This window comes from Vulpes vulpes, chromosome 10, assembly GCF_048418805.1.
Source record: "Vulpes vulpes isolate BD-2025 chromosome 10, VulVul3, whole genome shotgun sequence".
NCBI classification, from domain to species: Eukaryota; Metazoa; Chordata; class Mammalia; order Carnivora; family Canidae; genus Vulpes; species Vulpes vulpes.
The window spans coordinates 1,426,917-1,441,927 of NC_132789.1; the positions used below are offsets into that span (position 1 = coordinate 1,426,917).

General features: G+C 56.4%; 1 protein-coding gene across 5 annotated transcripts in view; it reads right to left on the reverse strand.

The window, feature by feature from the left end:
- The window catches only part of ADGRD1 (adhesion G protein-coupled receptor D1), a 123,049-nt gene that overhangs the window by 24,309 nt on the left and 83,729 nt on the right, over window positions 1–15,011 (reverse strand). For all 5 annotated transcript variants that reach the window (XR_011994622.1, XR_011994621.1, XM_072722605.1 and 2 more), the window contains 2 exons: window positions 14,352–14,475; window positions 234–337 (listed from right to left, as the gene is read on the reverse strand). Coding sequence is in view for 3 of the 5 variants with exons in the window: in XM_072722605.1 (XP_072578706.1) it covers window positions 234–337; window positions 14,352–14,475 (228 nt within the window). In the remaining 2 variants the exon portion in view is untranslated. The remainder of the gene's footprint in view (window positions 1–233; window positions 338–14,351; window positions 14,476–15,011) is intronic.

Genomic DNA, 15,011 nt, shown 5'->3' on the forward strand with positions numbered 1-15,011 from the left:
CCCCCATAACCCCTCCCTGCACCCCAAACCCCAAAATGGAAAGTAACTTTGGCACAGTTGTCGGCTGTAATGCACCCCGCGCAGGTTCTCGAAGGGGCAGTCACGCGCCGCCTCACCAGTACAAATGCCAACGGGAAATCAAAGTGGGGCAGGGTTGCGGTTGCACCGACGTTTACACGAGGGCACCAGACCTCCCTGGACACAGACACCGGAGAGAGCAGAGGACGACTCACGAGAGCATGGCGAAGGTGCCCAGCGTGAGCACCAGGCAGACCAGGGACACGGAGCAGCCGATGTAAGTGATGGACAAGAGTGCCATCTTGTGTTCACGCGTGAGCTGTGTGGAAGGCAGAGCAGAGGCGTCAGTGCCGGTCCGGGTCCTGGAGGTGGGAGGTGGCCCGGCTCCTGCTGGAGAGGGTCCCAGAGCTGGTGCACAGCTGACCGTCCCAGTGTGTGTGTGTGTGTGTGTGTGGCGCTGGTCACCAAGTGCTGCCTTTCCCCCACCCCCAGATGCCCTGTTATCACCACCCACAGAGGTTGTGGTGTCAGCCCCTGGATTTACGCGGCAACACAACCGAAGCGCCCCACCAATCACTCAGATTCCGCCACCCCTCCGGCTTCCTTCCTGCTAATGCATAACTCCTGCCCTCCCATCCCACCCCATCCCCTCTCCGGCCGCCCAGCCCTGCCGCCTAGTCTAGCCTGCAGCATCCAGGGTGGATCAAGACTTTGGACCCATATGAGCCTGGTTTAAGACCTGGGGCGTGTGTGGGGCGGGGGCTGACTCCTCCCTGAGGATCCCACGGATTTACACATCTAAAGTGCCGGAGATGAAGAAGAGTCATCTGACAGTTCGTGTATCAGCTGGCTATCATCCCTGATGGCAGCTAGAACATAAAGGAACTTGGTAAATGAACTGGATACAAAGCCACAGAGGATGGTGACACAAGCCAGAGCTCACCTAGCAGCACAACCCCAAATGGTGGCTCCCTCGGCTCCAAGAGCCACAGCCTCAGATCAGACTCACTTGACCCTGGGCTCCAAAGCACTCCATGCTCCCTGAGCCACATGCCTAGGAGACCAGCTTCCCAATGCCTATCCCTGCAAAGGTGGCTGCTGTGCTTCCTGCTGCGGCCTACGGCTGTGTCTGCCCCAGAGATCCAGCCAAAGCCCCTTCCCATCGCCACTGCCTGCGCCTGCACCAGACACCAGACCTCAAGGTCCCTCCAACCCTGGCCTGGACACCCTGAGGGTTTCACTGTGGCTAAAGCTGCCCCCTTCCCTGCTCATCAGGACATAATCAGGAACAAAAGGAGGCAACTCAGGGGATGTAAGAGAGTGGTCAGAGGACCGTGGGCCCAGGAGGCCCCAATGCCACAGACCAGGGACAGTGAGTCTGCAGAGCAATTTGGCCTATGGATGGACAACTTAATGGGCTTTGCTTCTTCCAGATCTGAGTCACCACCAGTCAACTCACTCCCCAAGGGCTAGAGAACACTTTAGAGCCTCGACCGAATGCAGGTGGGGAGGGAGAAGCCTGAGCCCACAGCCCAGATGCAGGAGGGGGTGAGGAGGTTCACCCACACGAGTCCCCTAAACAGGAGGAATGCATGTGGGCCAGTGTGTTCTCACAGCAACTTCTTGGCCACGTTGCAGGACCTGGACCCCCAACACCCTCTCTGCACATGAGCAGGCCGCAGACATTCCAATTCATCAGATCCCCAGGAAGGCAAACAAATGTGTTCTCAGAGCCACCTTCCCAGGCTGCATGGACAGATTCTAGGTCCTGCAATGTGTTGTAAGCAGGTCCCTGTGGACTGCTCTGGAGTCTCTGGTGTTAGACACAGCAAGGGAGAGCCACGCTCTCTGTCCCCTCTAATGACGTCAGGGCGTGCAAGCATAGTGTCTTCTGAGAAATCTTGCAGGTAAAACCCAAATATGTTTACCCTGGCACTTGTCACACACTTTGAGAGAGGAAATGAGAAGCTAAACAGCATCTCCAGACACAGTTCTGGAGGAAGTGCTCTTACAGAGGTTTTTGTTTTTGAGAAACTAGGAATAAAACCACACATGAAACATTAATATTAGACCAAGAATGTCATCTTTCTTTGCTGTGACAGATAATTGAAAAACCTTGTTGTCACCATCACAATGATCTCTATCACCTCAATGGGACCCACCAAATGGAAATGAATTTAAACAGCCACAGAAGTATGAGCACATGGAGGGTGACAATTGAACCTGCGTCTCTGGGCCAGCCTGGCTGTATGACATCTTCACCCCTTCGCCTCTGGGACACTCTCTCCCCGGTCTGGCCCTGAGCTGTTGTGCTCCATGGGAATCTCCACAACACCAGGCCCCGGCCCTCCCCACCCCACTGTCACCTAGATCTTTCTCCCAGAGGGATGGTGAGGTCTTTCTCCCAGAGGGATGGTGAGGTCTTTAACAAAACTCTGTGTCACGACCATGGCTTTGAGAACACCACTGCCCACAGGTGTCTGCTGAATTCTGGGGTGTGGGAGGGGGCCTGCAAGCCTCCTCCCCCGGTTCCCTCACTGATCCTCCACAAGAGACTGACCTGCTCCACATCAGCCTGCCTGCCTGTCCCGTAGAGACAGCAGGACCCTCCTGCCACCACTCACAGACTTGTGGGGATGGCCCAGGGGCAAACGTGGGCAGGTTCACCGTGCGCTGCCACTCATGGAAACCCCTGCCTCTGTTCTGCTTGCCTGCTCTGCCTGGAGTTCTAGCCCTCGCCTTGGATCCAGCCGCCCAAGCCCACTGCCAGAAGACGGGCTGGCTGAGACAGCAAGAACATCACAGCCCTGACTGGGCGCCTGCTACGCACGGCAGTGAGTCCTTACAGCAGCCCTGTTCGAGGAGGGGTGGCACCATGGTTCTCATGTGCTGAAGAGGAGACCGCACAGCTAGTAAGGATGGTGTTATGCCCCAGCCCATGCTTCCTCCTGCAACCGGCATGCATTGAGCACCTACTGTGTGCCAAGCATGGAGCTCACAGTGTAGTGGGGAAGCAGGCAAATGCACGGGTGAATAAACAGGTTGCTAGTTCCTGCTTGGATGAGGCCTTGATGGACACAAACAGGGACCAGGTCACTGGCGGCCTGCAGAGGACAGGGATTCAGGCACAGCTCCCACGTGACCTCTGATCTGAGGGTTCTCTGGGTCGCTCCTGCATCTTGGAGCCCATGCATACCCGAGTGTCTTTGGTTCCTCTGTTAACCCAAGCCACATTCCCTCTCCCCTTCCTGGATTCCCAGAGCCCCCACTCTCATCCTTCCCAGTGCATCAGGGCCACCCTGGGCAGGACGTCACCCCAGCTCACTCACTTCACAGCCCCTGCCTCAGATGAGACCACATTCCTTCCCTCCATGTACATCTCTGCCTTGCACCTGGCCTTTCTGTCAGAGGATCCAGACAGGAAAGCAAGACCCTTCCAGTGACTCAGTGGATGGGCTCTGCGTGGGACATGGGTCACAAGGGTGTGGGAGACCCTGGAAAGCCAAAGCAATGAGGTATCCCAGGAACAGGCATAGCCTCCACACCTGTGGGGCAGAAAGGTCAGGGGAGGAGGGGACAGGAGCAGAGCCTGAGGTGGGGCCAGGGAGAAAGCAGGGGCCACAGAAGGGGCCCAGCCAAGGCCAGGAGCAGCTGACAGCAGATGCATCACCCCAATGCCCGTCTCTTGTGGGCTGGACTTGCCGGGAAGCCAGTTGTCAAGGGAATCTAAGGCTGAGCAGAATGAAGGATGACTGGGAGCCAAGCAGCCCCCTCACTGGGGTGCCCGTGGCCATGCACACACTAAACCCTTCACTGCTCCTGACCCATGTGGTTTCCTCTGCTCCCACAACCCACCCTGGTTCTTTCCCGACTTCTGGTCTCCCAGTGGTCTGAATCCAGGCTCTCATTAGCCTGCATCCCTTCAGACCAGCTCTCTGATCCTGGCTGAACCATACACCTTCCTCCAGCCCGTGGACAGCAGGGGCATGTGGCTCCATGGGCCTCCTGGGTTTGGTGACAGTCTCTGGGCTTCACCAGATGCAGCTCTGCTGGCAACACACAGCCAGCAGAGCATCCAGCTGCAGGGGCATGCCACATTCCATGCGGGTGACGTCCTGCCCAGAGTGGCCCTGATGGAATGTGGCATAGGTACGAGTCCACAGCTCTGAGGCCAGGCAGAAACGGGCTCCCCGGCTGGCTGAGGGGCACTGTTGGGAGCCAGACCTAGCACCCACAGACATGCATTGGAGGGATCTCCCCCCACACACACACAGCCCTACCCCATGCACAAAGACATGGCTCCTCTGTCTTTAAAAAGACTTGTGACTTGCCTTTGTCAGGCTAGCTGCCTCATTAGAGGAGTGAGCTAATGAAGAGCACTCATTAGCACGTGGAGCACTGAACCATGTCACACCCCCCCCCCCCTTACCCAGATCATCCCCCCCAGGCACACACACAGCTGGGAACACAGAAACCACTGCAGCCTTTCAAAGACAGGAAAATTTCAGACAGGGAAGCGTTAACAAAAGGGAGGGGAGTTGCCGTGGAGCTGCAGGGGCAATCCAGGCAGGAAACACAACTGGCAGGAAGCCCGAGCCCAAGGCCCATAGTCACTGGGAGAAGCTGGATCAGGGGCTGGAGGAGACATGGCCACTGCCAGGAAAGCTGCCTGTGGCACACTGAGGGAAGGAGGGCACCTGGCCTCAGCCCCTCCCCTGATCTGCCAGAGCCCCAGCTGATGGGGACCTGGCCCAGCAGAGGGCAGCTCTGGGGTATAGACCCCAGCAGGGGCAGGGTGTGGGCCTGAGAGCAAAGGCCCAGCCCCTACACAGCTAGGGCCTGGGGATGAGGTCCCTAGCCCTAGTCCCTAGCCCTAGGCAGCCACACCCTGGGAGGCAGGGAGCCTGTGGCCCCATCCCTGAGACTAAAGGTGGGACTGGGGAGCTGTAGGTCCCCAAGATGCAGATGGAATCTGTGTGATCACCAGCTGTACACTCAGGGCAGAGGGTGGGGGGCCATGGCAGGAACTGCTTCAATGCTGCTGCAAAGAGCATGTACATTCTGTTGGGGGTGGCAAGTGCCTGGGGAGCCAGGGACCTAACCCAGCTGTAAGCATTTGTGCAAATCTAAAACTGCACACTGCCTGATGTGCCAGCCCACTGTAGGGATGCACTCGCAGAGCTGTCTCTTGTCTGCAGGGGCCCAGGGCTGTGACCACCGGATCTGCTGCCCAGGATGCAGGGAGCCATCAGCAGCAGGCAGTTGTGCAAGGGTTCCCCAGCCCCCCCGAGGCAGGTCTGCCTGCTGACTGAGGAAGAAGTACAGAGAAGACACAGAGACCCTGTTTAAAAAGTGAAGCTCTCCCCTGCACAGGGCCCGCCTGGAGCTCTCCCTCTGCTCCCAGGGCCACAGCATCTTCCCCACGGATGTGTCTTATCTGTATGGACACAGAACCCTCCTCCCCAACACAGGCCTGGGAAGAGCCCTCAGGCTCCTGCAGGGCCCCACAGACCCAATCCTCCCCTTTCGGCTCCCATCACCCTGATACAGAGTCCTGATGCTTCTGACAAAACCTGGTGAACCATGTGAAGCTCCCGCATCACAGCCCAGAGCTGCCACCCCAACCACGACCTGAGCTCTGGGCCTCCAGTCCCTCGCATCAAACTCTCCTGGATGGGGATCCCTGGGTGGCGCAGCGGTTTGGCGCCTGCCTTTGGCCCAGGGTGCGATCCTGGAGACCCCAGATCGAATCCCACGTCGGGCTCCCAGGGCATAGAGCCTGCTTCTCCCTCTGCCTGTGTCTCTGCCTCTCTCTCTCTCTCTCTCTCTCTCTGTGACTATCATAAATAAATAAAAATTAAAAAAAATTAAAAAAAAACTCTCCTGGATGGAGACTGGCCTGCCCTCCCCCTGCGCCCCCCCCCCCCCCCAATCCTGAGGCCACTGTCCACATCCCCTCTGGAGGCCAGCTCCGACCCCCAACAGCAGCGAGCAGACACTTCTTCCAGAACAGTCTTCAGTAAATGAAGCCATGGCTGCTATTCCTCTAGAGTAGCAACCCGGTCTGGTGGGAGGAAAAATAAATCTGGCAAGAGGGGATCCTGACTCTAGAGGGGCACAGTCCCCAGGGCCACAGGGCCCATGGAAAAGCTGAGCTCCCAACAGCACCCAGCCAGCTGCTGCCCCAGAGTGTGTTCCTGTCCCACCTCCAGGGCCTATTTCCATACATCCTGGGTGCTGAGCACAGGGGTCTCCCTGTGTGACAGGAGTGTTGAGGGGAGGGATGGGGCTGCAAGCAGTGGCCCAGAGCTTAGTCAACATGCTTGCCCCAGAGAGGCAGCAAGGTCATTGGGGGAGGGGGCACAGGGGATGGAGGGAGAGGGAGGGGAGGGGTAGGGGAGGAGTAGGATAAGAGGGCAGGGGATAGGGGAAGGGAGGAGAGGGTAGGGGAGCAAGGAAGGGAGGGAAGCAGGAGCATCATTAACAGGCAGATGGGTCCCCCAGGAGCCTAGGACTCTACCATCCTTCAAAAGAATGAGTGCAAAGGGGTAGTGCAGCATGGGGGGACTCAGTCTTGACAGGCCTGCTGCACCACCACCCAGTCCTGCTCTTCTGGGATGTCACCAGGCACCTCAGGCTGGCTCTTCAGCCACTAGGCCATCCCTGGGCACCCTCATGCTCGTTTGGAAGTCATTGTCACCTCAGTCAGGCTGGGTGCTTGGGGCTCAGTTCTTGGGGTTGGTTGCTCAGAGCTCAGTACTCAGGCTGGGTTTGACCCTCACCCAATGTCACAGATGGGGAAACCGAGGCTCAGAACAGGCACTTAGGGAAGGCCACATGGTGTGTCAGCAGAGGGACCCTGAGCGTCTGGCTGACCAGGGGGCAGGGTGGGGCCACTGCAGAGGCACCCCAGCAATGGGGACGGGGCCACACACGGTAGGTGCTCGTCAGATTGCTTAAGTGACAGGCATACACGGAGACCTCCACTCGAGGACCCTGCCTACCGTGGTGAGCCAGGCACGTTAGTGTGCTGGCACGGCAGGCCTGGAACACACCCAGCAGGACCACAGATGCAGCCCCAGCCACGCCTTGCAATTAGGTCCCTCCCTAGAGGCCAGAGTGGCTGAGTGGCTTTAGGCAGCTGCACCTGGCAGGATGGCTGCTGAATGCAGGTCCCATGGCCGTGGGCCCAGGGTGGACCAGGGGACTGAGGGATGGGGGTGCTGCAGAGACGAGACTTCCTGCACACATGCGCGCAAGCACCCTGCATCTCTGGCCTCGGGAGGCGTGCTGTGCCCCCGAGATGCCCTTCCTTCCCCATCCTGTGGCTAGATTTAGAAATGCCCAGAAAAGCCTGGAGTTTGCTTTGGGACACAGGCTCCTCTGAGTCACAGACCACAGACTCTGAGGCCGCTGGAGAGGCATTTTACATAAATTCATGAGGCCAGCTGGGAGCCTGCATACATTAGGTCTGAGGGGACTCTTGTTCCAGGGAGAAATACTTGTATCTCCCGTTTCCTCCAAAAGCCCCACATAGTGGATATGTGATTTTCCCACCCTAGGAAAGGGCAAGAAAGGTTTTGCAGTCTTCTCTCTGTTCTGGAGCAGAACAGCAGGGCCAAGGTGAGGAAGGATGGAGGCTGGACCCCAGTGGGGAGGATGGTAGGAGGCGCTGGGGCCTGCCTATACTAGGGGCTTCAGCTGTTCCGTCAGGAAGCTCCATGTGGCCAGACCATTTACTCTAAGAAAATCAAATCCAAAATTTTAGATAATTTCTCTTTTGAGATCTTGGCAAATGAGCTAAAGGAATCATATCCATTGGCCAGCCTCTGGACCCAGGTCTGCTGCGCTGGCGAGGCCCCTGACCCCAGGCCCCCCGCCCTGGGGGCCCCCTGGGGCTGGCTTTCCCAGGTGTTCCCATCCTGGCACAGTGCTCCTGCTGTTCCCCAGCCCCCCGCCCGTCCAGGACAGGTGTCCCTCCCGGGCTGCTCCCAAGGGACCCTCTAAAGGAGCCAAGCAGGGGTGAGGGGGCCTGCGTGAGGCAAAGCAGGGGTGAGGTCACCTGCGGAAGCAGCGCACAGGGTGGGCCTCTGGCTTCTGCCAGCTGAGGGGCTGTGCCCACCATGACCTGACCTTGGGTAGCACCTTTGCCACTGGCTGCAGCCTTGGTGGGACTGCCCACTATTATACAGACAACCAGACTATGCCCCTGGAATGTGAACCTTGGGTGGGGGTCCTAGAAGCAGGGGGAACTGGTGCGTCTCTACAGCTTCCATAATGTCACCCCCTCTCAGTCCTCATGGTCCCGGTTTTCCTTCCTAGGAATCCCATCTCTAAGTCGGCCATGGCGGCCACGGTGACTCCAAACAGGGCCAGGTGATCCGAGACCCACCCCTTCCTGGGTCTGGCTGGCCAGCCCACTGCAGCATCCACCACTGTGGAACCCTCCGTCCCAGTGCCCCTGCTGGCCAGGCCTTAGAGATGACAATTCCAGCGCCTGCCTCCCTGCCCTGGTCCCAGGAGAACAGGTGTGTTTGCCCAAGCCGTCACTATTCACACAGCCAGACGTGGCATCCTGGTATCCCTAAGCTCCTCTCCTGCAGGACTGACCCCTTTGTTCATGCCTGGCTCACGATACACACCTTCATGCGGCCTCTGCCGAGTGCCAGCTCCAAACTACTGGGCGTTGAGGAGGGAAAGCCCTCAACACCCCCACATCTGAGACTGGAGCTTATAAACTGCCTTGTCAAGCTGTTAATTTTATTATTCACTCTCATTACCTAATTCCACACAGATGTGTGCACACCAGCCAGGGCTTCAGTTCAGGGCCTCCCGACCCTGCTAACAGCCCAGACATCACCTTGTACCTCTCTCCTGATCACACACCACAACATGACTTCACCTAGGGGACCTCAAATGGCTTTATAGAGATAAGATATTTGGGGACACCTGGGTGGCACAGTGGGTTGAGCATCTGACTCTTGATTTCAGCTCAGGTCATGATCTCAGGGTTGTGAGATGAAGCCCCACATTGGGCCGGAGCTCAGGGTGGAGTCTGCTTGAGATTCTCTCCCTCTGCCCCTTCCCACCCCCACTTCAAATAAATAAATAAAATCTTAAAAAAAAAAAAAAGATGTCTGTATGCTACTCTGCATCCTGCCCTTTTCACATGATAATGCCTTGGAAATGCCTCCAGATCAGCTGGCATCATTACAATTCACTCAAAAAACTGCACATAAGCTCTTGATGGGATCTTTCTCCTCTTAATGCAGAGGCGAGGAAACTTGTTGTCCTCCTGGCATAGAGGTATCAGAACCTACCCACTCCTTAGCATTAGGTTCGTTAACACTTCGTTATTCTGTTATGTTCCCTACACATAAGGTGGCAAATATTTTACTTTCAGCCTCGACATGTTATCTTGCTTTCTGATTTGAATTCTACGATGCAGATACTCATGGTGTGCTGAAAAGCCTCACTCTGGTCTAGACTCTGTTTGTTCTGGTTATCTGCTTTCTTGGACTTATGTCTACACCATGTTGTTTTGCCCACAGGAGCTTCACAAGGATCCCCTTGTGCCATACAAAGTCTCTCCTACTATTTTCCTTAATTTTCTCAACTACTCTTGGAACATACTATTCCAAAATTAATCTGAAGATAATTTTATCCAATAGGAGAAAACTAATTTCTTGGGATTCTTATCGGATTTGGGTTCAATTTTTAAAGATGCAGAAAGTGAGTTTCAGAGGGGGCCCAACTGGCACAACTGGTCATGATCGTGGCCCCAGATCTATAGGTGTCAATGCAAGGGCTCACTCCCTGCCCTCCTCCTAGAAATGCTCCCTCTGACACACCTGTATGCCCCTCACACAGGGCTCAGAGCCACCTTTCCAATGTGCAGTGTGTTCCCTTATGCCCCCACACCTCTGCCTCATCCTTGCCGCATCTGCTGCTGACCATGAGATAGGAAGCCCTGGCTCTGGGGCTGCTCGTCCGGTCACCTGCTGACAGGAACTAAGCTGGCTGGCCGTCCTCGGCAAGTTCCGGCAGCTCGGTGGTACATGGGCCAGTACACACCACTCTAGGATGACTTCCCGGCAGGGGGCTCTGGGGCACAGGGCTGGACACTTACATAGCTGGCGTGACCAGTGCTCTGGTCAAGGGGGCCCCATGAACCAGCTGCTGGGGGGACCTTGAGGGGTCAGTACTCGGTGGGAGGGGGTCCGGGCCTGTTTCCTGCTCACTGTGTCTGGAGCACAAAGCATGGTGCTGCCCATCTCAGGGTCTTGGTTGGCGGAGCCCATCGCTGCTGATGAACAAGCAGGGGGCCCACATCGCACTCCCTCCCATAGAGAAGAGCAAGCAGAGCAAGGCCTGGAACATCCCCCTGGGTCCCAGCCCAGCCCCCCAAGCTCCACGCCGGGGTGTTCCATGGGAGACCTGCTGGGGCACGGTCCAGGGCAGACATGCAGATGGGAGGCGAGGTGCGACTGTGAGCTCCAAGGAGAGACCCTGGATGAAGATGTCCCTTCCCCAGAGGCACCCAGGAAGACCGGGAAAAGCCCTTCCTCTGTTCTCACTAAATGAACTGCGCCACAGATTCCACACCTACTTGTAACCGCCTTAATTTTTTAATGTTCTTGAGAATGTTCATTTTTAGCATGGATAATTTTGAATCATTTTCAAATCAACCTTTCCTAGCAATGAGCAGATATGATTTGCTTCCACAAAGACACCCACAGACTGTCCAAATCTGGTGTCACCTACATTGAGTGGTGACAGATTTGTATCATAAATGCTGTGTCAAGTTTTTCTTTTTAAGCTCACTGGACTGAGCTGCTTCCTTTCCTCCCTGTCCCACCAACATCCCAAACCCACCTTCCTGCCACACCCACCACCCAGCCGCTCCTTCCACATCGTAGAGGCCCACAGCTTGGACCAAGTTCTCTGCGTGCCAAGGACCCAGAGGACCATCTGGACGCCCAGCAGCAGCCCCAGCTTTAGGATCTGGAGAGCACAGCCGAAGCTGGGGCTCTGCCCCTGGTGACCTCTGGCAAGTCCCCAAGGCCCTCACCTGTACCAGAAGGTGGCCCTCACTCTTATGGCTACATCCAAGACGAGAGCAGGCTCCAGGGAAGGTGCCCACACGGGGCCTGTCTTGCCCGCACCAGTGCTCATAGGCAGTCTGCTCCCCCACTTCCATGACGTCCTCTCTGCCCCCAACATTTCAGTCTGGGGCTCCCACTTTGAGCCCCTGGCCCCCGCCACTGTGTGCATGAGCCTCGGCACCTGCTGCTTCCCCCTAGGCCCGGTGGCTGTGCGCTCCTCCCTTAAGTTCCTCATCTGCACCAGCTTCTCAGGGAGCCCTGCAGGCTACCCCTCTTTAAAACAGCACCGTCACCACGGCCCTTCCTCGCCCTGTCCCATATAGCTTCCACATGCACTCTTTGCCTCAGGACAGAGCATGCTTTCAAGTGCAAGGGCATTTGCGTCCCCACCCGAGGTACCATGATGATTCTGCTGCTAAAAAGCCCAGATTTTTAAAAAGCTAAAATGCTCCCAAAGTCCAGAGGGAAGGTGTCACCTCAATCCAATCCTTCATTGTTGGATGAATCAATGACCTCAGTCCATCCCCCTCTCTGGGCCTCACGGTCTCCACTTGGCCACAGTGCCTGTGGATTGCCCCCTCCCCCCTGGCACATATGTAGGTGGCAGCCTGGTGCCTTTCCCGCTGGAAGGGCTAAAGCAGGTTGCTGACCCCCATGTGGCAACCAGAGGGACATGCTGGAGGCACGTGGGCTGAGGCTCGGGCAAGACAGGCAGAGATGGAGGCACGAGCCTCATGGCAGTGGTGCCCCCAACTCCCTGGTGACAATGTGCAGAGGAGGAGAAGAAGGGATGAGGAGAGACCCGGAACAGGTGGAATTTCGGAGGGCAGCCCATGCAGTCCAGGTAACTGAGGTCCTCTTTCCACTTTGCAGCACTCTGGTACCTTCTACTCCACCCCTATCCTCTGGTACCTTCTACTCCACCCCTATCCTGTGGGACCTCACTGTCCCTGCACTGCTGGCACTGGCGCACCACCTGACCTCCCTTGCATCTAATCATGCAAAGCCAGAGCACATGCCCCAACTCGGGCAGTACAAGGTAGAGGAGCTGGGGAACACAAGAGAAAGGGGGTGACAGAGGGCCTGGGAGGCAGGAGCCAGAAGGAAAGGATGCCTGTCACCTGAGGGACAGCTGCTGCCCATATATCACTCCCACTGGGACCACCTGGGGGCCACAAATGTCTGAACACAGATTTACCACGCCGGCCACCAGGAAACAGATGGGCTTGCACCCTCAAGCTGGAGACAGCACCAAGTGTCCAAAGCTCTGAATACTCTTGCTTGAAAGACACCTGACCTACAGGTGCCCAGTTCCATCTCATGTGTGGCCGGGACTGCCCTCAGCGACTCCAAGTGATGGGCACTGGGACGTCTGCGCACCCCCACCCCCCAAAGCTTCATCACAGCAGAGTGAAGGGGACCACTTGGGTCTGACACGTGGACAGTGCTGGTGTGTCTAAAGGGGGGACTGTGAGGGGCACATGGCACTACCCCCACCCCGACCTGTCCTCCTAGGGAGGTTTGGAACTCCCCTCTGGAGTCTCTATAAGCAATTCACAATCAGGACACAAAGTCGATGGCTCGTGTTGCGAATGAAGGGGCCTTCCTGCGCTCACTGCCTCCACCCAGGACACTCCAAGCCCAGTCCTGTCTCCTGCATCTACACTTGCTATTCCTCAGCCTGGAATGTTCCCCTCTGCTCCTCCCCGCACCACACCATCAAAATGCCTCTGGTTTGGCACGTGCACCTTCCACAGGCCTCTCTTCAATGTCCTTCACTTGCTGCTGCTGGACATCACTTGCTGCTGTTTGCTTATCTATTACCTGTCTTTCCCACTGGAATATAAAGTCCTCAAAAACAAGACCTCATTGTTTTTCTTATTTACAACTGAACCCCCAGGGTAGGTGCTGATAAGTATTGCTGAATGGCTGTGGATGAGGAGTCAATGCTTAGGTAACACCCCTGAGGCTGCTAGGAGTCCTGCCACACCAGACAAGACTCAGTCCTGCCCGGATCAGGTGCTCTCACCAGTTCCCTGGACCACAGAACCCAGGGAAGGGGGTAGGTTAGGAAAGAGACAGACCCCATGGGGTTAACATGCCAAAGGAAGGGATAGGGGTGGAGCAGGTCTTGACAGTAGAGGGGGCCCCTCCAGGCCCCCGGTTCATTTCCTATGCACAGTGCAGGGGAATGGGAGCTCAGGGCACCTGCCCTGATGAGTGGGGGGAGTGCATGGCTCTGCAGGAGGAGGAAGCCTCTGCTCAGTGGCTCCCTGTTCTGTGCAGAGTCATCAATACAACTTTTCAATTTCCAAAACACAGTCTGGGATGAGACAAAACCTGTCTAATAGGTGCCTGGCTTTCCAGGGGCCCCAGGAGATCCCTGGACTGATCCCTATGTCTTTTCCATCCCCCTGCCCTCGGCAGAGAAATTCAAGTTCTACTGGGGTCTAGAAGCCAATCAAGTCACTCACACGCAGGGCTCAGGGACTGATCACAGTTGAGAGGATCCCATCCTGGGGTATCTGCAATTTATAAAACATTTTTTTTCTCTTCCAAGCTGTGCTTGCCTTAAACCAATGACATGTATGTCAAGTTCTTAGGGCTAACCGTGCAGCCTGCCAGATTAGAAACTGAGGCAGAGAAACCCAACCAGGCTCCAGGGAGGGTCATGGCCTATCTAGAGAGGAGGACAGAAGGCTGTGGGAAATCACCTCCCCCACCACAAGGCTTGCTAACCCTGGAGCTGGGAGTCAGGTTAGACCAGTCCAGATCTCCATCTGTAATCCTGTCCCTCTCGTCCCACAGCAGAAACGCTCTGAGGACATGATGTAGCCCCTGTGACACGTTCTCTGGACATTCATGCACCCTAGTATCAGCTTGGGACTCCTGCTGCCCTGGATGCACCATGAGTCTCCCACAGCACAGAGGCTCCACAGCCCAGGGACCGAAGGCAGAAAATGCTGACACACCTGCCTTCTGCACACAGATGCTCGAGAAGAATCTCAGGTCTGCACAGGAAACCTGAAGCAAAGTTTTTTTTTTTTTTCTTTTGATTTTTTTTTTGCTAAACTAAAAAAAAGGAGAGCTTCAAAATGTCCCTAATTGCAGGAACCCCCTAATGAGTGGGGGGCTGCCTGTCTGCCCCAAGCCACCCTGTCCCCACCTGCAGCCTAAGGCAGGAAGGGCACTTTGTTGGGGTCCAGGACCCCATCGCCTGGCTCTTACCTCCAGTGGCACCACCTGCATCAGGATGGCGAAGTTGGTGAGATGAGTACAGTGGCAGATGGAGTAGCTGAGGTTTCCTTCAGCAAGCGCACAGCCCTGGTTGGACCAGACCCCTTCTCCGGAGCTGGGGACACAGAACAAAGGAGCGACGGCTGAGAGAGCAGACATGCTGGTGCCAGTTGGGCCACAGGGAGACGGGGGGTGGGGGGGGGGGGTGGGGGGGGGTGGAGAACACTGTGACCGCCCTGACACACGCATTCAGGAGGCACAGGGACCCACAGCCCATGAAAATGAGACATGCTCATCCTACAATCCATCAGTCTCACTTCCAGAGAACTCTGAGCTGGGCACCCAGGGGACATGCCTGGGGTCTTTGCCGAGTGACAGGTGATGCCACAGAACATTAGAGCAGCCCAATGCCCGCTGTGGGGTGGGATAAGCAAAGTGTGGCAAACACAGATGTGATAACATGTGATACATCAGTCGGAGATGGGTGTCAATGCCCTGATGCATCATGGTCTGTGCACAGCCGGGGTGGACGTGCAAGTGTGAAATAGAACAAGGTCACAGATGCTCCATGAACGTAGCCATAAGCTGTGTCTACGGTACCGAGGACACACCCCAGACTGGCCACCTCTAGAGAGAGGGTATGAGGGGACC